The 23004-nt window shown below is 35.2% G+C and overlaps 1 protein-coding gene across 6 annotated transcripts in view; it reads right to left on the minus strand.

The window, feature by feature from the left end:
* Nucleotides 1-769: 769 nt before the first annotated feature.
* The window catches only part of CEP120 (centrosomal protein 120), a 41287-nt gene continuing 19052 nt past the window's right edge, over nt 770-23004 (minus strand). For all 6 annotated transcript variants that reach the window (XM_030004680.2, XM_030004681.2, XM_041120907.1 and 3 more), the window contains 7 exons: nt 22310-22399; nt 21733-21825; nt 19917-20078; nt 16213-16335; nt 14645-14743; nt 3636-3781; nt 770-2928 (listed from right to left, as the gene is read on the minus strand). In XM_030004680.2, the coding sequence (XP_029860540.1) occupies nt 2688-2928; nt 3636-3781; nt 14645-14743; nt 16213-16335; nt 19917-20078; nt 21733-21825; nt 22310-22399 (954 nt within the window). In that variant the 3' untranslated portion in view covers nt 770-2687. The remainder of the gene's footprint in view (nt 2929-3635; nt 3782-14644; nt 14744-16212; nt 16336-19916; nt 20079-21732; nt 21826-22309; nt 22400-23004) is intronic.

The raw sequence follows: 23004 nt of genomic DNA on the forward strand, positions 1-23004 counted from the left end.
CTGTTTCAAATGGCATTTCTTTTGCCATGAAGAGAGATTAAGATAAAAATTTTAAGAGATTTTTGATTAAAAACCAGTATTTGGTCTTTCCACTGAATAGCTATAAAATTTAAAATGGTTTTGAGGGAATAAAAAGGTAAATGGAACCCAACATAAAAATCTTTTCTTAACAAAAGAATAATATTCAGCTTATCTCTGCTATAGATATGTACTACAAGTACAGATTTTGTTTCTAGAGTACTTCAGACTGAAGCACATAGACAAATTGTGCTGGAAAAAAACCAAAACTGAAACATTAAGCTTAAAGTATATTCACTTTCTCATTCTAACACAAACAATGAACACTAAGACTAATGACTATATAACAAAAAAAAAATGCTAAATAGATTTTTTCAATAATCACAAAATTCATGCTTCTCACCTTGTAAGTAGCGATCTTTCAAGTGACAAAATGGAACCAAATAGCTTAAATTATCAGGCTTACAAATGTTTTAAAAACATGAGTGTCCTACCTTTTATTTTACTCAATACTTTTATTTACTAGAAAGCTCATCCTAGTAGTTTCTTTTTAAACCCCGCAGCAACTTCACTGCCATTTGCTTTACAACCCATGGAAGAGACTCAGAAATTAAAATGTGAAATTAACTTTAAAAGTGAACTTGCCAATTCTATGGATTCAAACACTAAAGACTGTCATATTACCACAAATAGGAAAGAAAAATTTTTGTTCAAATACATACTCAAAAAATAAACACCAAATCCTTAATACTTACTTAAAATTTGAATTTTATTTAATAAAGTAACACACCTGAAAAGTCATAGAATACCACTTCAAAAAAATCACCAGTTACGAAAACTTAGTCAACACAGTCTTTGTAACATTTAAGTCTAAGGCACCCTCCAGCGTTTGGAGAAGAAACTACACTTCCAGCAAGTGAGCAAGCATTTGAAGAAAAACAGCGTAAGTCTTCCTGTCAATATAGAAGCTCCCTGATTAATTTACAATAATTGGATATGATCATGCACCAGTGGTATGACAAAGCCATGATGTAAAAAAAAATTGTAATTACAATTACTTTTCACGGATTTGTACTGGATTTATGAAGGTGTTACTTGCATTGTTAGTGGAGAGGGATTTCTCCAAGCACACTAATTTGAGAAATACCGTAGAGTGTGCAAACTACTACAAAAGCATTTCTTACAAAGTCTGGTATTGATAAGTGATAATTCCTCACAGAATATGATCTCTTTGTTTATACAGCTTGTTTAAAACTTTTCTAAGGAGCCTAAACAAATAGTTTATTTAACAGGAGATACACCCATGGTAGGAAAGAAGAAAAACAACGCACCTAGAGGCAAAGCCAGATACAATATAGAAAAAAATTTTATAATTAATACCATACAAAACAGGAAGATCATATGTATACAGCCATGTCCATGGAAGTTCACTGACTATGTAAAGCAAAAAATAAAGGGAATTTTTGCATTGGTATCTTTGTTCATTCTAAAAGTAACAAATCCTAAGATGTTTTCAGTACTTGTCATTCAAATAGAGAAACATTTGTGCCTACAGGACAGACAAAAATGTCTGTTGAAAGGACAGTGTTGTACATTAGCTAGCTAGATCCACACAAATGATTTTAAAAATACTGAAATAGAATGAAGACTGGAAACCAAAACTTTTTCAACTGTGATTATGCACAAACTAACATTTCTTGTGGATTTCTCTTCTGGCATTTAACACCTTGAGACTGCGCCCTGTTTATACTTCCACAAGCAAATAAAACCTTACCTACAATTTAAGTGGAATGAGATAACATACTTTAAAATAGATGTTAAGTAACTGCAGAATGGTTAGGTCTTGATTAAGGAAGACATCTTTAATTAAAAAAGCTCTTGTTTTATGTATGTGTTCAGAATTTAAAGTGTATAAATTCACTGAATTAGTGCTTCAAGCATCTTTCCTCATTAGGGATGGATGTAAGAATTGTGTATTTCTGAACTAGGTCTTTAACGCCCTGGGTTCACCCTTACAGGCCTATATGCAAAACTGCTAGGGCAACAAAGGGATTTTCATCCTGTACAATCAGGCTAGTTACTTAATAATTGATTCAGTTTCAGTTTCACAGGGTTTGAGAGTTCTGCCCCCCACCAAAACCCCCCTTAATTTACTACAGAACTTAGTTATGTTAACTACAGTTGGAGAAGCAAGAATTGATTACTTTGTAATTTAGTAAAAAAGTGACATTTGGTTGGTGCTGCACAGAATTGAGTTCTGCCGGGGAGAACAGCTGATGCCACTTTTCCCGCATATAGCTGAAGAGATCCTTTTAAAAACTGAAAGAAATTATGACAACATTGACCAAAAATATTAGAATAATAAAAATATTACAAGTAAACCTAGCCAGGGTGATGCAAAAAGAGGTAGAAAACATTTCAGAAGGAAGTACACAAGATAAATATATTTACACATATATCTACATATGAGTATAAAAACATTTAAAAACAGCCATTGCCCCCATAAAACTTACAACTGTGCTTAACTTCACATGTTGCAAATATTTACATTGACTTCAAAAAGAGCTAACAATAGTGTGCAAAATTAAGCATGACCGTACATATTTTGCAAAGTAGTATAGGTTTATAAAAATCACTTTTGGCTCTTTTTAACAACTTTTCGTATGCTTTTATTTAGCGATGTTCCTTTTTGCAATAGCTTCTCTGATTTGACGATCAAGTTCACTTACAATATGGTCTTCGTGATTATATACTCCTGTTCTCAACAGGGTATCCCTCTCTTCTATCAGACGAGAGAGATAATCATCCATGTTTTCATTTAATTTTCGAGAATGAAGACTATCCACTCTACCAGCAGAATTATCTCTAACATCTTGAAATTGCTTTCTCTCTTCTTCTTGTTGTTTTAGCCTGATGTTGATAAAAAGGAAAGAATCAAAGCACGAGCCATATTAAAAACCGCTGTGATTATTTTCATATTAAGTCCTTAGGTTATTTATCTACTGAAGTACTTAGTAAAATAAAGAAATCTATAAAAGGTAACAAATTATCCTCTCTCTAGGCAAAACCAACTGTAAGTAAAAGAAATGTTAATATCATACTTAAATTCCAACAATACCTTTTCTACATGCATGTGTAACTATAATACTTCCTACCAAGGCTCCTATTTTGATAATGCAAACAGCACGTAAATTAAAAGTGTTCAACACACAGAACTACTGCAGACAGTTTTTGGAGGACAACATTAAGTAGATTCAAAATTTTAATGTATTTGAAATATGAATAGTACATGCCTCTTTCTTTTTTTAATGCAGCAGTTATCCTTAGAACTGAAAGTTTAAAATAGAAAAAAGCCTGGTACTGTACAACTATGACCATAACATAAAAAACAGGGTACAGTGGCCTTAAACATAGATTTTCTGTACTGCAGTACTGTTGCATTTTATAAATGTGCAGTCTTTACCTAAGGGACACTAAACTGTGTTCTTTCACTGGAGTGACAGCCAATTATAATCTTGATTTAACTGAACCTTCTACTATTTTGAGGCAGACAGCAAGAAAAGAGAGGGGAGGAGGAAAAAAAAAAAAAAAAGAATCTTACAAATGCTTTTATATACCTGTTCAGCTCATTTCTGATATCCTCCAGCTCTTGTCGGTCTGTTTTCCCCAGCTCTTTTTCTTCTGCTGCCAAATAGCGCAACCTCATGTGCTCCAGCTCTTGTTGCTGCTTTTTAAGGTGAGCCATTGCATTTTCTTGTTCACGCTAATGTGGGATGGGGTGAAGACAAAACTCAGTTGACTACATGATTACATGTAAAAGTGCTAATTATAGTGACATGAGTAAAACTTCAGGAATGAAGTCATGACAATTAAGTCTCCAGCAGTATTAGAAATGCAGGAGTTAAACGGAATATCTTAGCTGTTGATATCTATAATGCAGTAAGACCAGTGACTATCACAATTGCAGTAAACCTGTCCAGGCTGGATCAGCTGAAGCCCAGTCACAGGTATCTTCCCATTAACAAAAGAGCAAAAATGTTACAAACCCTTTTACAAACTCTGGCATCAGCTGGTAAACATAAAACTTAGGCTTGTGGAACTGCTCAAGATACTGAGATTTATTCTTTTGCTACATGGTATGTTACATTATAAGCTTTTTTGAGAAATAAAACCCAGAAAAATGTTAAACAGCTGCAAGAAACTTCCATCATCAGCCCCATAGGGCCTAGTGTCAAAGCTTCAGGAACTACTTTCTGAAATTGCAATTTGTGGTTTAAAAAATAAGCCTTGAAAACAAAACTCTGGTGACATTTCCTTTTACATTTGTCTGGCTCTATGCGAAACCTTAGAGGACTGATTCTGTGGATTTAACCCAATTAATCTATCCATTCTGTAAGTTTACTTGGTTCTATTTTTATTTTTTTTTAAGCTCTACACAGACACTGTAACACTGGTTTGAGTCCACTACTAGTTTGTGACATTAAAGTGTCTTAATGATAAGTGTGGTCCTCTCTCCACTTGTTTTCCTCCCAGTTGTTTTCTGTATGACCTTGTGCACTAACTCAATACAGTCAGTCTTACACACTGAATGAGACAGAAGACTTGAGGTAAAATAGCATTCCTTCCTGTAGTTAAAAAATAAGGCAGGAGGTTACAGAAACATCCTGGATCTAGACATATTGTGAAGTGCAACGTTACCTTCGTAATTTTGACATTGCTTTCATCTGAATTATTCGATTGTTAATATAATCAGTTTAATATTTATTATAGAGGTAAAAAAAGAGATAATTTTGTTTGATATGTGTGAGCTTATTCATTATACGGTCCACCTAACAATATTTGGAAGAGTCTAGTCAGGCAGTTTCCTGAATCTCAGTTCCCAGCATCTTAAGTACTCCCTGTTGATAATCAATAAGTGATAAGAAAATCTGAATTTCACAGGGAATTGGTATAAACAAAGACTCTAATTGTTCATGTGAACAGGCAATACAGTAGAGAAGTACTTGACAAGAAATCTTAGCATGTATGTAACCCCCAAATACTTTATTTTTATACTAAATCCAATACACCAGCAAGGCAAATTAAATGTTAGAACTGCAGCAAGACAGGCCAGAAAGCCTGCAGTACAACTTGCTAAAGGGATACATACTAATAATAAACCCAGAAGCAGGAATCCTGCCAAAGAGTCTACAGCTGATAGGTGACGGAAATATAAAAAAAAAAAGCACTCAGGGAAGATAAGGCCATAGTTCTTCCCTCCCCATCAAAAGTTCGTTGCAGAAGAACATTCCCATGTGAGAGGCACCCTTTATGTGGGACAGGTTTGGAGAACAATCTCAGACTGAAGTAGAATAGGTTTTAGAACAGCAATCTACAAATACATATAGCAAACTTTAATAAGTCACTACAGCCAGCTGATATTTATGCAAGACTTTTCATGAGTTCTAGAGAAATTCAAACACAAAGTTGCAAGACTAACTGGAGATGTAATCAGTCACCAAAATTGGTGTTGACACCGCAGGAACAACTATTTCTCCATTTTTTATTTTATTCTTTCTTTAAACAGAGGCCTCAGGAATATCCAGGAACTACCAGCAGGACTTACTTCCACAGTGTCCAAATTGGTTGAAACCATAACTAAAACCAAAACTAACAGGTTATATGGGTACACCAGGAAGAATTAATCCAGCTTTTGTGGAAAAGTCATAGTTCCAACTAGTCTTAAAAAAACCACCAAAAGCCAACAAAACACCACACAGAAGAAGCCACCTACAACCAAACACAAAACTAAGCTGCCACAGAGAAAGTCCTCTCAGATTACTCAGGGTTTAGAAGACCAGAGAAAGGATAGCAATTGATCATTTCCACAACAGCAAGAAAGTAACAGAGGACTCCAGAAGAATCTACTCTTTGATATATTCATAAATGAGGAAGTCATTCTGGAATAAACAGTTTGCTACCAATACAAAATTATTCAGTGGGGAAAAAGTGGATGTGAAAGAGTGGGATATTATGCGGACACAAATATGAATTAGTTTGAAAAGGAAGCAGATAAATTAAGAATACATTCACTGATGTCTGTTAAACATGACAGCCTAAATGCAACTGCTGGCTCATAATGTACTTAACTAACTGACTCAGGGCAGCTGGAGGATATTCAAAAGATATCCAAGCCAGGTTTCTTGATCTTGTGCACCTACTGCTGGGCCTCTGTATGGGCTAGACTGATATTTCACATCAGTTGGCTAGTTTGTTTTTTTCCACCCAATGAAAAGCACTGGCTGAAGGTCAAAACCAGGTAAATTCCAACTAGAGACATGATTCAAGTTATTAAAACAGTGGAAGTTAATCACTTACACAATATAGCAAACAAGTTAGGAGCTTCTTAAATCACAGAATGTTTTGAATTAAGATAGACTTTTTTTTTTTTCCTAAAATCCCAGTGAATATCACAATGGTATGCTCTGATTTCCATATAACTGGATAGGCAACAGCATCCAGACAGTAAAGCCAAATTTCAAGTATACAATGGGCTATGAGGAGGAATGGAATTATTTTAACTATTTTGATAGTTGTACTTATCTTGGGTTGTTTGCTTTGCTAAATGCAGGTAGTAAGATAAAATGCTAAGCATGACCTAGTTTCAAGTAGGATGGTATAAAACCAGTACAACTTAAGTTATAGTACAAGTAAATAAATGGACAGCAAATCTAATTATCTGAATTATCCAAAATCTAGAAGTATGAGGACAGGCTAAAATTTACTTCCACCACTATTCATGGTGCTCTCATTTGACCTTTTAAGTTAAGTCCTTTTCAAAATGAAGCAAGTTAAGATACTGCTGTGTTTCAGAAAAAAAAAAAAAAAGAAAAAAGTTGAGAGCAATACCTTAAGGCAATCATGAGATCTAAAATTTTGAGTATGTTAAATCACCTTTGTACAGTTCTACTTAGCCTCAGGAGAGGAGTAGTTGCCCTGTGCACATAGAACAAGTCCAGAAATTTCTACTTGTCTGTACCTGCAGGTAAAGAATCCAGTAATTCAGTCTGGTGACTAGCTACTTTTCCTGATTACATAAGCCTAAAGAAACTTGCTATACATATCCCTGCAGTAGTTACAGTACAGCCTGCATATCCAGGTTCTGGTTTTGCAATTAATTTGTCTAGTACAACCTGGTTTTCCTGTTGACATTATCTAACAGTGATAAGAGTCTTGGAGGCCACACAATAAATGATATAAGAATGCAATTTACAAGCAAGATGCCTCATCTGTAGGAAAAAACCCCTCATTGCTGTGGAGGATGAGGCTGACATCTTCCTCTTAGGTGATGTCAAAAATCTAAATCTTTTACAGAAGAGAGGACTTCTAACTGCCGTTATCTCCTTTTCTAGCCTTTCTACCTATGCTGATTTGTAGATACGATTAGCTTCAGTCCAATGCATTGTTGCAGATGGTGAGGAACCTTTCAAAAAAAATCTCCTTGCTCTGCAGTTTGGTTTATTCATGTTCTAATTGTCCCATTTCAAACTAGGACTACTGTCATGGGAAGCTGGGCTATTAATGTAAGTCTGTCAAATTTGTGTATCTCAGTAATTCTATAAGAAAATTTTTTTGAAGGTATGTTGGGCAAACATCACCTAAAAACTAAATACTGGAAAACTAATGGAAAACAGGGTAGCACTTAGTACTAGCACAGCAAGACTTTAACATGCCAGCAGAAAACAACATCCCTCCCTACTAATGAAACGGATCATAACGTGACATGTAATACACAGAAATCATCAAATAGGTGTGACTACACTGAATAGAAGTCTTCTAATCCAGTCCTTCAGTTTGTGGAGTGTATTACTGAGATCTATAAGGATTCTTACAGTTGCAGCTTCAGAGGAAACACATAACTGCGTGCTAGCCATAAGCAGCACGTGGGACTACAAATTTCATGACAAATTGATATTTTACTATTTGAGGTAGGAAAGTTCAATGATCCAGAGGCTTCTGCTGTTCAGCAACATGCTCACAATGGCAATCCAATAGCAAAAAAAGGCATTTTAAACAAACTCAGAGCAAAAGTATACATTAGAAGTACATACAGTGAAGGTTAATAGAACAAAGTCTGAAGCTCAATCAGACCAGGAAGAATAATATTCCTAATGCTTTCCTATTGATCAGGAGGGATCTCATTTAATACCTTGGTTCCTTATATCCTCACTAAACTAGTTAATTTCAGAGCCATAAGTTTTTTTGATTAAGAAACATCATTAGTGATGTTTAATAAAACCAAGAAAAGGACAAAAGAGAGAATGATGCAAAAGCCAAGGAGAAATGTAGGAAAACCAAGGCTTTCCTGAAGAATCCTTTGTTCAGTTCCTGTTCCTTTTGATGTTTTTCTCCGGAAAAATGTCCAAGAAAAGAAAAATAATCAGTGTCACTAATGAGCTTGCCCACTGCTCAGGATAATACCCCTAGATTTGTAGGGAAGTGAGTTTGAATATAGAGTGCTAAATCCTTCTTTACTCCACAGAAAAGAAAAACTCTTACCAGTACATTTTTCCTCCAAGTTAACTTTGGGTAGGACTTCCTTTCAGATAAATGTGATTAGAAATTTAATTTGATTACCAATACCATTGTGATGTAAATGTGACAAATATTTTGCATTTCCTTGTTTGGGAGGGGTGAGGGGAAAGATGAATTTTAGTCCTGTAACAGTTAAAGTCAATAATTTCTGTAGCATGCCATGCCATGACCCCGAATAACGACATTTAAGCCCAATAATATTAAATTAAAAAAAAAAAAATCAACATTTTCTGAGGCAAGATTTCCCTAGCTTTCCGTTTAAGACAGTCCAACTTGAAAAAAAAAGACATGAAAGCAAGTGAGAAGTGATTTTGCAGATTCATTTGTGATGGATCCTGTGTGTAATTTAAGTTACACACTTCGTACTCTGTGATTTTCAAATGTCCTTCCCAACATTAGACTCTGACAATCTGTAGGGTGCATAACAGCAAGCTTGCTCTATATATACCATGCATAGCAGAGCAACAGAAACCCATTTCCTAATAATCCATCAATACAAGAAGATGGCATAGAATTTACAACTGTTGTTTGATAAGAAGTGAGGTATGCTGATTTTGAATTAATTTATATACAGTTCTGTTATGATTTGTTGAGGGACCATAAAAACACTGCCTGTTGTTACCGTGAGAGAAGGAAGGATTTCTTATTCATCACATTGATGAAACTGGTGCCACTTTCAGGTATTAAATCCACTTTTTACTTCACAGTTTAGCAACGAGCACTGGGTTTTTTTTAAACCGGAGAAGGAACCAAACTCTACTGCATAGTAGTACTTGAAACGTAGCAGAATCTACTGTGAGATCTTCCAAAATGAAAAAAACAATATTAATAAAACACTTCTGCACATTTAGGGTACTAATAAAGCAAAGTCCAGCATTTCTAAACCCATTTGTAACATCTTCATTTTATTCTGTGTATACTGAAAAACTAAGTTATAATTGAATACAGAGGTACCTCAGTGCACACAGGTTTATACATACATACTTACACACTTAAAATTCTCAGTCAAGACTTTCTGACATACTTTACATTTCCAGACAGAATATGCTCCTGTAATATATCCTGAAATAAGGAACATTTCAGATTTATCCCCAACTGCTTGTTGTAGCCAGCCAGGCTGTTTTAAGACTCAGTAAGAACTATTAGAATTTTAAATTTTAAACTTATAGAATTTTGCATTTTAAAATTTCAGGTAAGGAAACACTCTGGAACCATCAGCTGCTGGACTAAAGGCAACTTTGTGGATAGAAAATAGAACCCACTAGAAACTCAGAACACTTGGAAACTTCACTTTTGCATCACCATCTAATTATCATCAGCCACTATCCCACAGTGAGGCAACCACAGATGAACCAAGAGTATCATGTGCAATTACTCTGACAATTATTTTTGCAATATAGTCTCAGTTCGCTCAGGTACCTTCTCCTCCACTACCTTCTCAGCACTGCTAGTCATGCTATTCCTTTTGCTCATTTTCTTTCCATTTCCCCCTCAGTAAAACTTATCCTCAATATTTCTTTTTCTTATTAATTTGTTATTTTGCCATCTTCCTCTTACATGCCCATAAACAAACCAAACCCAATCCAAAAAAAGAGACATACTAGTTATCAGATCATTTACTTCAACGATTTACTACTTTTCTTCATTAGTTTGCATCTCTAATGTAGTGCTTGAGACATGGAATACTGTTTTAGGAGCTCACATGGTGGGAATGTCAATCATGTTTTGAAACCTATGATACTACAGGAATACCAACATTAAAAAAAAATTAACCAGTAAAAAAACCCCTCAAAATTTCAATTATAGTCAGATCATAAAAGAATCCCTGTATGACGCCAGGTGCTCTAGTTAAGAGGCTCTTCAATCAAGGAAGCATAATCTTTATTTTGCCATAGCTGCCTATAAATCCAAAAGGGAGATGTAAACATACATACACTAGACTAAACAATGGCTAAATAGCAGCCACTATTCACTCTCCCACTCACACATACCATGCAAGTCTGTGGGAAAAACTTACGATTGAAGCTAAGGAACTCAAGTAAAGTTTTCTGAAAATAACCCAGAGCTGACAAGTCAGTAGGAGGGCCTGGATGGTTTCAAGACACAGTTTTTAACCAAGGCTTGGACCTCCAACTGGTTTTTTTGTTGTTTTTTTCTGTGCCTGTTTTTTTTTTTTTTTTTTTTTAAAACAAAGATTTAGATCCCATCCTTGGCTAAATTACTTACAAATTAATCAAATTAATTACTGAGTGGATAAGCAAGACACTGGACATGACAGAGTGAATGTCAGCCAGCTGACACGGTCTATGTTGTTTTAAAGAAATGCATCATTGTGGATTTTAACAGATCTGTAGGGCACAAACACATTAAAAGACTAAAAAAATATTTCTCCCAGAACACTGAGTAATGTATGCATGCACATTTTGAGATTTTGGTTTTCTAGACTGTAACAGAGATTATCAACCACTGAAAATTACATTTCTGCCAGCTTTGACTTTTGTTTTGATACATTGTTTCTTGCACTCTGACAGGTACTGAATTTAGCATCTAAGATCTCTGTAAGCATGTATGCCATTTTGTGTAAATGGTTTGATTGCTCTCAGAAATAATGCTTACATACATAAAAACTATGGAAGTCTTATTTGTGTAGTATTGAGATCTCCCAGTCAGCAAACTTTGAAAGACTGTTTTTGAAACCTCTGGAAATAAAATCTACCTGGGCGCATAGATACATAGCTAACTTGTTAACATTTTTGTCTTCCTAAAGCTGAACAGCGGTATTAATACAGACCTGCACTGAGTAACAAAGAGGGAAGAAAAGTAAGCTGGGTAAAGTCTATTTTCATGCAGCTTTACAAACTGTGTTTAAATTCAACTAACTTCTATATTTTGTTAAGCACAGGTAAGCATGATGTATACGTGTCCTCCTGTACTTTTTTTGGTTACTACTGGCACTATGTTTAGCATCCAAAATCCTAGACACTGAGAAGTTTAGAGCATTTTCTATTAACAGTTCCATACTTTTCTAAATTATATACTGCATATCTCATATTCTGCAAAATATAAAACCATCACAGATGTGTGCTAAGAACTAGTTCCAAAGTAAAAGGAAACTTTTTAATTAAGGAAACATTGACTTTTATGGTTGCAAATCAGAAGAGCATTTTACTAAATGCTTAGCCTGTAGATTATGCTTCTTTAATTCACAAATTGACTGTACTAGGTCACCTTTGAGTAATGGAAATCTCTGTTTAAACATTTTTTTGGCAATGGGCACAAAGCATTAGATCTCATTTCCAAGACTTACCAGCTGCGTTTTGTCATTAACATTTATTAACAATCTAAGATATGGCTTTCAGCGTCTAATCCTCACTACACAAATGTTTTGTATAGTTCTCTAGAGAGCTTTGGTGTGACAAATTACTGGCACAGATTACAGCCCTGTGGCTATTCACCAGAGGCAATGCAAAATTAACATGGTACTAATCCAATTTAAACAAGAAATTGGTCAAACTATGCACAATTGCACAAATAATCTGAACTAAGCAAATCTAGAATTCCTGAAGCAACGGTTTCCAAATTCATATTTAAAACACAGTAAATGGTTTTTGATCAGCTCTGCCTCAACTTTTATTTGGCTCTTTAAAGTCACTTAAATCCTTTATCAATAGACTAAATATAAGATGAAGCACAGGAGTATAAAAACCACAAGAAACTAGTTTGATAGTGTTTGTTCTGTAGTAGAAAAGTTTTAGGTAGCATAATTCACTGTACATGCCAACTTATTTTATGGTTCAGACTTTCAGAAGAGGCTCAGCTGAAACCATCTACATATGTTACTAAATTCAGATAGTCAGGTCTATGGTGATGAAATCTATAATAAAAACCTGGTAGTGATATGCACCAGTGTTAATCCGGCAAGCAACAATCTTCTTTTTTATTCTACAAGAATTTTTAAATACGGCAGTAAAGAAAAAATAGCCTAGACATTTCATGGCTGCTGAAGAAAACTTAATCAGGGAGATAAGACTTATATTTCTCCTTCTATCATCTTGTCAAGCATAGATGTTTCAGAAATTGGGATGACAATTCTTGACTCCTTTTATCACTAGGCAGAAAAGGACCAATTTGAAGACAGCAAATAAAGATGAGTTTTTAATAGTGATTATACAGCACATTCACCCTCTTCAAAGAGAAATATAGATTAAAAAAAGTAATTATCAGTTAGGAGAGGGTGGGCTTAGCTTCTTACTCTCCAAAAACTGAATACTCTAGCAGTAAGAATGAAGTAGGAACTATAATCTATATAGTATACTATATAGTATAAAACTATAAAGTTTAAAAAAAAACCAAACCAAACCCACTTTTTCCTCAATCAGAAAGTAGGTGTAACTACAAGTAATAAACCGTTACTAAACTTGAATTCTGAAGCTTTATATCTGTGTCAAGGTTTGTTCAGCAACAGGGATTAATGATTTACTAATTTGTTTGTCAAGGCCAATGGAAATGCTCGCCATTCTTAAGTACACTGTTTAGCTAACGTTTACGGTAATTCATGAAAGACAGGCAATGACAGAAATCATGGAGGCATATGGATTCAGCGAGGGTGAAGCTGCTACTCCTGCAAGTTTGAACAGAGTATTTTCAAGTCATATGTTGTCTAAGACTGGGCCTGATTCTATCTCAAACCACTCAAGCAGAAAACATCACAAGCGAGAAAGCTGTGGGAGGAAGACAGACCAAGCTCTGCGGAGGCAGGATGGTGGACTGTTTTTCAAACTTTGCTTTCCCCAGCGGCTGCAACTGCCCCTGCAACCACCAGAGGGGCCCCTGAGGGACAAAGCCCTTGATTATGCAAGTGCGAGGTAGCCCTTGATTGACAGTACCCCCTCGAATCTTCTGGAACCCCTGACTGTGCAAACGTGAGGTAGTCACCACCTCTTGGGTAGTCCCAGACTGACTGGACTCTATAAAAGGTGAGCGCGTATGCACACCTTGGTCGACCCACCACCTGAGGACCTGAACCACTGAACTCCAGGTGAAGACGTCAGTGTGGGATCCAAAGGGTGGTGAAATCCCCTCCTTTTTCTATCTCCGCTTTTCTTTTCTTTCTTTCTCTTTCCTCTCTCCTTCTTGTTCTAGGTTGTTTAAGTTAAGGAATTGATATCGGTACTGCCTATTACTTAATAGCATCTTTACACCTATGCCTTAGCCACTGTGCTTGTTAAGGTAAGGAGTTGCCATTGATACCAAAGCCTCCATGCCTGCAGTGTCTGTTCACTGTTGATGAGTGTTGGGTTAGGGAGATTTAATAAACAATTTTTGTCTTGAACCGTTCCACTGAGTCACGTGTGCGACTCCACTGCCTTTTTGCAGCTCTGCCAAGCACAGCGTGCCCTCTCAGGGGATTCAAAAGATTCACCTTCCCCATCACCCACCACATGGGACAGGACATATGTGTATGACTATATATACATACCCACACAAGCTCTGTTAAAACACAGCAGTAAAAAAGTATGCCACATTAGTATGGGATTAGGATTTCCAAAATCAGGAGAAAGTTTCACTTCCAGTTTAAATTTTCTGCAAGTTTACTTCATTTTACAGCATTCAGCAAGCCTTAAACCGTTGTTTCTAAAAGCTAAGATTTCTCATCTTCAATCTTCATTCATTTTACAATTAAAATACAGAACAGTTAGGACTGTAACTGACCAAGACGGTTCAGACAGGAACAAAATATTTTCTCTGGAAGTGCTGACTGACCATTATAGAGAATGAAATTAATAAAAAAAGCTTTCCATTTTTAAATCATGCCTGCTTTTAGCTTTGCCAACCTTCTTTGCAGACCTGATCCTTGGTCTTTCCTGAGGTCAATGTCAAACTCAAACCAGTTTTGCTGTTCCATTTTTGTAAAAAGCATAGCTCAGAGCTTTAATTTTGCAAAGACAAACACTGATAAAAAGAAAACTGCCAGTAGTTAACAGTAATTATAAATAGATTCCAACACTACATTAACTTGGTTGTCTCATGTGACAAAAGAAAACCTGCATACCTGTTTTAACCTTGCAAGTTCTTTCAAAGCCCTTGTCCATTGTTGTTTGTAGTGGAGCTTTGACTTGGTAGCTGACTCTAACTTTCTTTCAAGTTCAACCTAAAAGCAATTAAAATCATATCAGCTGAAGCAATAACAGCAGTAACAATCACTGAAAGATGTATATATACAAAGGGTCTGGTTTAAGAAAAGTGTTTATGTAGTGTAACGTACAACATCATCTAAAGCTGTTATATAATATAACATAAATATTATGGCACATGAACATTTTCTTGTTTAAAATATAGCCTTATTTTTATTGGATAGCCATCTATACAAAAAGAAAAAGATGAGTTTTTAGCACTAAATCTGCTGACGTAACCTTTAAATTTAAGATTCTCAAATTAGCACCCCCCCCCCCTTTTTTTCTTCTTCAAAGTAAGGTTATAAACACTAATTTAACAGAAACACTGACGGATAAATCTTGCCTTTAAAAAGCGTGTAGATTTTTTTTTTTTCTTTCCTGCAGCTGATGGAAGATATGTGCTACATCCTTTTCTCTGAAATAGATATCTGTTCAAACCATTCCTTAAAATTTATGTATCTAGTATGAATCTTTGATCTTACTGCCTAACTATATCTTTAAAAAAATGCTACATACTAAAAAAATTAATTGCATTCTGTGCAAAAAAATTTAGTATTAAAAGGCAAATGCAAACAGTTATGAAGCACACAGAATACAGTAACCTGAAAAATGAAGCATTTTTAATTAACAACTAAGGCAGTGATATTTTCTTTTAATCAGACAAAAATTATTTACCATTAAATTTGTGAAGGTCTTAATGCACTGATTTTTTTTTTCAAATCTAATAAAAATAGCCAATCTAAAAATATTTAAGCTAAGAGCTTTAAAAGTCTGTAGAGATAGAAACATATTTTGAATCATTTGCTTGCATTATTAGAAGTCATTCAAACATACAGTAACATGCAAACGGACGATATAACTGAGTGAATTTTATGCCAAGAAACCTGGTCCAATTTTTTTCAGCTTCGGTCAACAATTTGACTTAAACCTCATAATAATTCTGAGCATAAAATGCCCATATCTGTGGTTTTAATTAAGCAAAATATCCTCTACTGAAGGCATGTATGGTTTCTAAGAAATCAACTTATGACAGTGATTCCATTCCACTGATAAGTAACACAATCTCTTTTCAGAGATACTTAATAAAAAAAACAGTGCACATAATGGAATGCCAGTCTAAATTAATCCTCACAAAAAAATCTTCATCCTTATTTAGTTTTATAAACAGAATGCTCAGAGTCCCCAGCATAAATCACGATGGTAGCAATTTAAATATATAGGTTAGGTTTTTTCCTGCCTTAGTCTAACACTGCTGCTTCCTCTATAGAAATAAGGCCACTCAGCCTTATTTGTATCTGAGTATTTAAAGTCTGAAGAAATTGTTGGAAAAAGCCAAACAAAATCGACAAATTAACCACTTTATGATGCAAGTTTATTCTGCATCTCCCTTATCAGTGAATGGACCACTGTGACAGTTTTTAAAGACTAGAAAAATCCAAGATACCTTTTCTAAAGTGAGAAGATTTATTTCTGATTGTAGCTGGATTTCTGGTTTGCTACTTTGCTGTTCTTTGTATTGCTGGAACTCCTTCTCCAAAATTTTATGCTTATTTTCTGCTTCATAAAGCTACATTAAAGATAAAGATATAATGCAAGTTAGCAGAAAAACCCATTCACAGACAAAGAATTAGGTTACAGAACTTAAGTTACTCCTTAGTCCCTGGAACAAACATCTTAGGGTCAATTATCTGACATAAAACAGACACTGAAAGCTACACATTCATAATTAATGTTTTCTTAATGATGGCATACAGTAATGTTTTATTAGGAAGAATTTTAAAGAGGATCTTTGATCAGTACTAGAAAGAAAAAACAAGTCTGTCCTCATATACGGAAGATCAAGGTTTATAAACATTGCTGTTCACATTTCTAAAATGACTCGCAGAAGAAACACAGGAAACAAAACTATTTAGATTTACACACATCTTTTAAAGAAAGCCAACAGTGTTATCTACTATATGAAGTTTTATTACTTACTCAATTTCACCAGCATGACTTGTTTAGGAACATCTGGAAGAAGAAACAACTAATACTTTGTACAGCCAAATAATGATTTGGAAGAAAGGCTCAATGTGACTAATGACTTAATGTACCCCTGTCCTCACTGTGTACTTCCACAGTTTCATGAAGATTTTGTGAAGAGAGAGCTTTGCTTTTCATCTTAAAATGGCCAATTTGAAAAATGATACTAATACACAATTACTTTGCTACAAAGAAAGTCAAATGTTTAACAGCATTTTTTCATTACACCATATTAAAAATAAGAATTTTTTATGTTTTCTAAGAGTAGCTTACATACTTCTTCTGTTAAATGTTATTCACCTATAAATACCTTAATACACCTGATTGAACTGATGCATTCCATCACACAATATGATTCCAAATGCTGCACTTGTATTTATGACGAACTATTTAATGCAAGTATTTCCATGAATTGTATCCAACAGTTTAGAATACTGGGTGAAAATGCTTCAGAGAATTCATTTCTGTTTCAAAGCCTACAACTTCTTCTATTAATACATCAATATTTTAATTCTTTGGATGTCCTAATTGGGCTCCTCTATTTTTCTTCCAAAACTTCACTTTTTGCATCTATCATTTTTACAGAATTGATGTGAGAAAGCAAAGATGCTTCCTAATAAGCCACACAAAAATGTGGTTCACTGCAATTACTTCTCAGGTATAACTGCAATAGCCAACTTAGACAAAAGATACTATTGTTCCTTACCTTTCCATTTTTACCAATAGCAGACATACAGACATGACACCTATGACAAAGACAGTAACTAATTTCTTTAGCTATGAAAAATGCCAGCTCTCCCTAGAACTTCTACAATAATGTTTAATTTGTTGTTTGATTCTCAAAACACTTACAAAAATTGAATTTCTCATGAGACCTCAGGTTGTGGACCGTTAGGGAACTGCACAGGTCACACAAATAAAGCACAACTTCCTTATTCAGGAAGTAAGAGTGATGTTCTTTAAGGTGGATGCTTCAAGGATATCCTCTTGCACATGGTGGGCCTTACCTCCAAACAAGTCAGACATTTAGAGAACTCTACAATTCAAGTGTGAAAATTGTGTATTGACACATCTCCTTAAATGGTAAAGAATAAGTCAAAGCATATTGTTTAGAACTACTATAATTTACTCCAGAACATTCCTTGTTTAAAAAAACCCAAAACACACAAACAAAAACCCCACACTCAAAAACGTAAAAAAAGAGGCCCATCAGAACTGGTACCAACAGGAACTTTCTGCTTGTGCACATTACAAAAGGGAACCATCCTACAGTGAGACTACAAAGCAAACAAACAAAACCCCACCCCACCCCCAGCAAAGCAAAACAAAAAAGATTGTCTTATGCAAAATACGTGGTAACAACGACCTCATAATGAAGCATGGGGGAGATTCGGAATAGCAGGAACAACACAAAGAAGGACAGCCAGGATGATCAGCTGGAAGGAACGGCCTTCATACAAAGACAAGACATAGCAGGGCTTGTGTTTGGAAGAGACAGTATGACAGACAACTAAGCAACCAGGAACAGTATGTAGCACAAGCACTAAAGGATTCTTCACAATTATTAAGCAAAGAGCTTAACGTGAACAGAAAGAAGTTTTTAAATATACAACACATAATTAAACTTTAGAACTCACTGCCACAGGATGTTGCAATGCTAAAAATAGAAATACTTTTTAAAAGGGATCAGATGAGTTCATGAAGAATACTTTCACTGATGGCTAGTAAATATGAAATGCTGCCTCTGGCTGAGGGTACCTGTAACTCTTGATGGTATTGCTGGATATACCAAAATTTTATTTTCTCATGGTCCCAGTTCTTATTTTCTTGCCCTCTAAATCCAACCATTGCTGCAACAGAACACTGAGCTAACTGGATCTTTGGTCTGATACAGTATGTCTGTTCTGAACAGGAAAAATAAAGTGATAGTGATGCTATTGCAACCTAGCTAAAAAAAAGTCAGAGTCAAAAGAATTAATTTGGAAGATGTGGCCTAGGTGGTGGCATTTGGCCGCTTGAGCCTGAAGAACTATTGGCTATCTTGTCTGGACTGATACAGCATTGGTAGGTGCCCACAACACATCTACGATGCAGAAGTGATCCACTTACCACTTTAAAGAGGATTGCATTCTGCCGTTTGAAACTACTCATCTCAATTTAATGATTGTTCAGTAGAATAGCCAAAATTATCATCTTCTAGATTAGCAGCATTTTTTTGTATTTATATTTTAAAAGTTCACTGTACTGTGGTTAACATATGCTGACTTGAAAAGAAGTAGGTTAATCTCAGTGTTTAATATTAAACTAAAAAACCCCACAAAAAACCCAGCACAACTCTTCCTAATACAAAAATATGCCTTTGGCTGAAACAGTTCTTTAACTAGTCAAAGCTATTGTGGGATTACCACTATCACATATCAGAAATGAAAAGCACTAGAGCAAGCAATTCATCTACACATGCACATTACTAAGATTTAATCTACTTAACAACAAATTGTTTAATATTGTGACTGCTCAAAAAAGCTAGTACTAACTTGTAAAATTTTACAGTATGCTTTTACAGTCAAGAAAAATAGCTAGACTAGCCTTGTTGTTAGTGCAAAAGCTATCTTACAGGACTAAAGAACGTGCTCTAGATTTTCTCAGTTTAATGAAACTACAACTTTCAGAATAGAAGGTCACAATAACAAGATAATTCCCCCCCCCAACTCCCACCTCAATAAGTATAATAGAAATACTCTTTTGCAATGGAAGAATAAAACGGACAGCACAGTCAAGCTACCTAGATGTTTTGCTAGATGTTAATTGCTAACAATTTATTAAGTTACTGAAATGTATACTGCTGTTCAGGTTCCACATGTATGTTTGTAATTGCAGTTTGATCTTCAGTGTTAAAAAAAAAAACAAAACAAAAAACACCGCATTGCAAACTGGCCCTACTACTGAGCAAGGCTGACGGAGATGGATCCCAGCACATAGCTCACCAAACAATGAAGATAAGATGTTTATTACAAAGTTGCCAGAATGCACTTGGCTCAAACCCATTGCTCAACTTAGTGTACTTATTTTAAAAAATGCTTACTTAAATAAGTACATGGTTAAGACAGAACATTTAAGTGTATTTACCTGCTGCTGTGCGCGAAGCTTGTCTTCTTCCAGCTGTTTGGTTTTTGACCTTTCTAGCTCAACCTGGTGTGCACATTCTTCTCTGGCTCGCCGCACAGAATCCTGTAGCTCCTGTAGAACTCGTTCATGCTCTGCTTGCAACTCCTTCTTTACTCTCTGAAGCTTAAAAATGAGACATTTATATTAATCCATAGGTGCAAGACCTTTATTTTAAGAGCCTTTCTTACAACTGTTACTACTATTCATGACAGAAAAAATTGTTACCCATTTTAGAAATTAAACAATAGAAATTCCATTGTTATCTCTATGTTTGCTATATACTCTTTTATTGGCTTTCAGTTTAACTAATAACCTGCAAATTACTGTATTTGGGCTACAAATATACTCTGGTTTGACTGTTTTAAAAACCGGTGCTATCTGTATCCCTCCTGTACTTTCTATGTGGGATTGCTAAAAGCAAACTTTGTATCCACCTTTCTCCTACAAACTAAAAAGCTAAATATACCCCTTGACTGCAGAAACAGTGAAGTCACAGCTACAGCTAAGATCCCTTTAGATCAGTGAGATTACACTCTTCAAACTAAGCATGTTGAGAGAATTTGTCATTGAGCTAAACAGGAAAAGAGTCCTTGACATGTTTGAACTTTCTAGAATGATGTTACTGGCCCAGATAACTGCTAGCTGAATAGAAACCTCTCCAAATGGCCCATTTATCAAACTGTGTAATTGCTAAATGAACCCTACATCATTTTGTCTAGACACTTTTGGAATCCACTGATTTTTATTATCTCTAAACCCTCAAGTCAGAATCTCACTAAATTTAGAGCAAGTTTTGAGACAAACACATATGAGATTCAAAATAAATACTTTTACTCAGACTGAAATGCACTTGGCCAAACCTAATCACCAGATTTTTAGCATAGATAGTATCTGACTTTACATTTAACATTTACAGCACAAACTGCATCCTGAGGGGTATAGATTACCTTAGTACAGACAAGGACACAGGCTCAACCAGCCAGTCTCTGTGTTGGGAGCTTTCTTAACTTTGTTCACAAGCATTGGAGGGATTGCTATGGTAAAAAGATTAATCTGAGCTACAGGAGGAAAGGGAGAGTTTGTTGGACTGCTAAATCACCACAGCCGTTTACCTATATAATTGTGAGTTTGTTCTGAAGTATAAAAATAGGCAGTTAATTTTCTTTGTTTCTCTTTTCATATGACTAGCTTCCCTGAGGACTTGCACCCCATTTCCTCATCTTGGGGGTGTTCAGTGGGATCTAGAAACAGTAGTAGCTACTGGTTTCTCCCACATCTTCTTTGATGCTGTCACTATAAAAAAAAAAATACGAAATGGGAACTCTTACCAAATTGCTGGATAACAATGGACAATTGCAGTTTCTCCCAGCTCTCCTTGTTACCTTCTCCTATTTCAATGGTTAATCTAGCAATTATTGTTTGAAGTAAGGCACTCTTGTACACACGTACAATGTTCACGTGACAATACTAAACTTAAAATTGAGATATGCTAATGTTATATAAATGCCTCCACTAACACTGATTCTGTTAAGAATAGAAAATATACAGTTCTGTAATTCTAGCAACCCACTTAAAAGTTCATTGTATTCCCATTTCAGTAAAAAAGTGTAGTTGTAATAGAACTTGGCTTAAATTATTAGTGCTTCTCTATATATCAGCAGGAATGCGGGTACTTCAGTTCTTATACACAGGTCACAATTGTCTCTACACAAAACCTCAAACCTTAGAGAAATAGCTCATGCAATTGCATTGTTTAAAATCACCAAACACTATTTACCTCTGATTCAGCACTAAAAAGCTGTCGTTCTCGCTTATCTAGATCTCTCAGGGTTTTCTGAAGCTGTTCTTCCAAAACAGTATATTCTGCTACCTAAAAGAACAACAACAACAAAAAAAAAGGCATTTTTTTTCTTGCAATAATGTTTTAGGCGGGTGAAGAATTTACTCCTGCTATGGTATAAAATATTGACAATTTTTGTTTGGAAATTCACATATAGAACAAATCTCTAGCTCAATGAGGAAATCACAATGGAGAGCCTTTCTTTCTAATAAAATAAAATGCACAGCTGGGCTGTAGAAGTGCTTTTTGACCATGCAAGTGAAAGGCAATTAAAGTTAAAGAGCCCCCAGAGAAAGCAAGCTAACCAAAAGGATTTCTAACAAATGTTCTATGATTAAGGGCTGCTTTTAATTTTTTGAACTGTTGTAGACTAGATGCATGCATACCAGTAAGTGTGAAGACTAACCACAGAACCTTTGTTCTACGTCATACTTACAAAACATCTTGTCAAATTTTATAGTGATGCGAGATTTATAATGAGACTTTCAGCAAGTATAAGAATGAGTTTCCTTACCTTTTTCTTCACTACTGCTTCTCTTTCTCTATCTCTTTTCTTCCATTCTTCTGCAAGTGCTTGCATATGGGCCACTTCCTTCTTTTTAAGCTTTTAAGAGGAAAAAAAATAAAAAAGAAAAAAAAGAAAAGGAACAAAAACCCCAAACCAGAAAATCAAATCACAACTGTTGGAAGTGCAACTCTAAAGGAGAGAGTAATAGCAGAGCTAAGCCTTGAAGCAAAAGAATTAAAAACTAAGTTTTGTACACTGACTTATATAACTCAAGGTATGATTCTGATAGTGAAAGATATTTCTTACCCTTAAGTATAAAATGCAAAGTAAGCCCAAGTTTGAGAAAGGTACCCTAACAGACACTAGATTCTTTGTGTCTTTTTAAAAGAAGCATGCAACTCTAAGAACACCTAGAATGACTTCAAGAGTAGAAACACAGTGATAGATTTGGACTAAGAATAAAGAAATGCAGTGTTAATATTTAACACCAATAATCTGAATCTTGAGTATCTACTGTACTTCATAAACAGTAAGGGGAAATTGTGAAGGGGGTATTGTGTATTTCACTACCTAGCACCTACTTCAGTCACTTAACAGAAAAGAATTAACCTTCTTCCTTAAGATTATGGAAGATATTTGTGTATATCTGAAGTTTTAATATTCTATATGAACAAAATTTAGCTCTTATTTGAAACAGTGGC

Source organism: Aquila chrysaetos, chromosome Z (assembly GCF_900496995.4).
Source record: "Aquila chrysaetos chrysaetos chromosome Z, bAquChr1.4, whole genome shotgun sequence".
NCBI lineage: Eukaryota > Metazoa > Chordata > Aves > Accipitriformes > Accipitridae > Aquila > Aquila chrysaetos.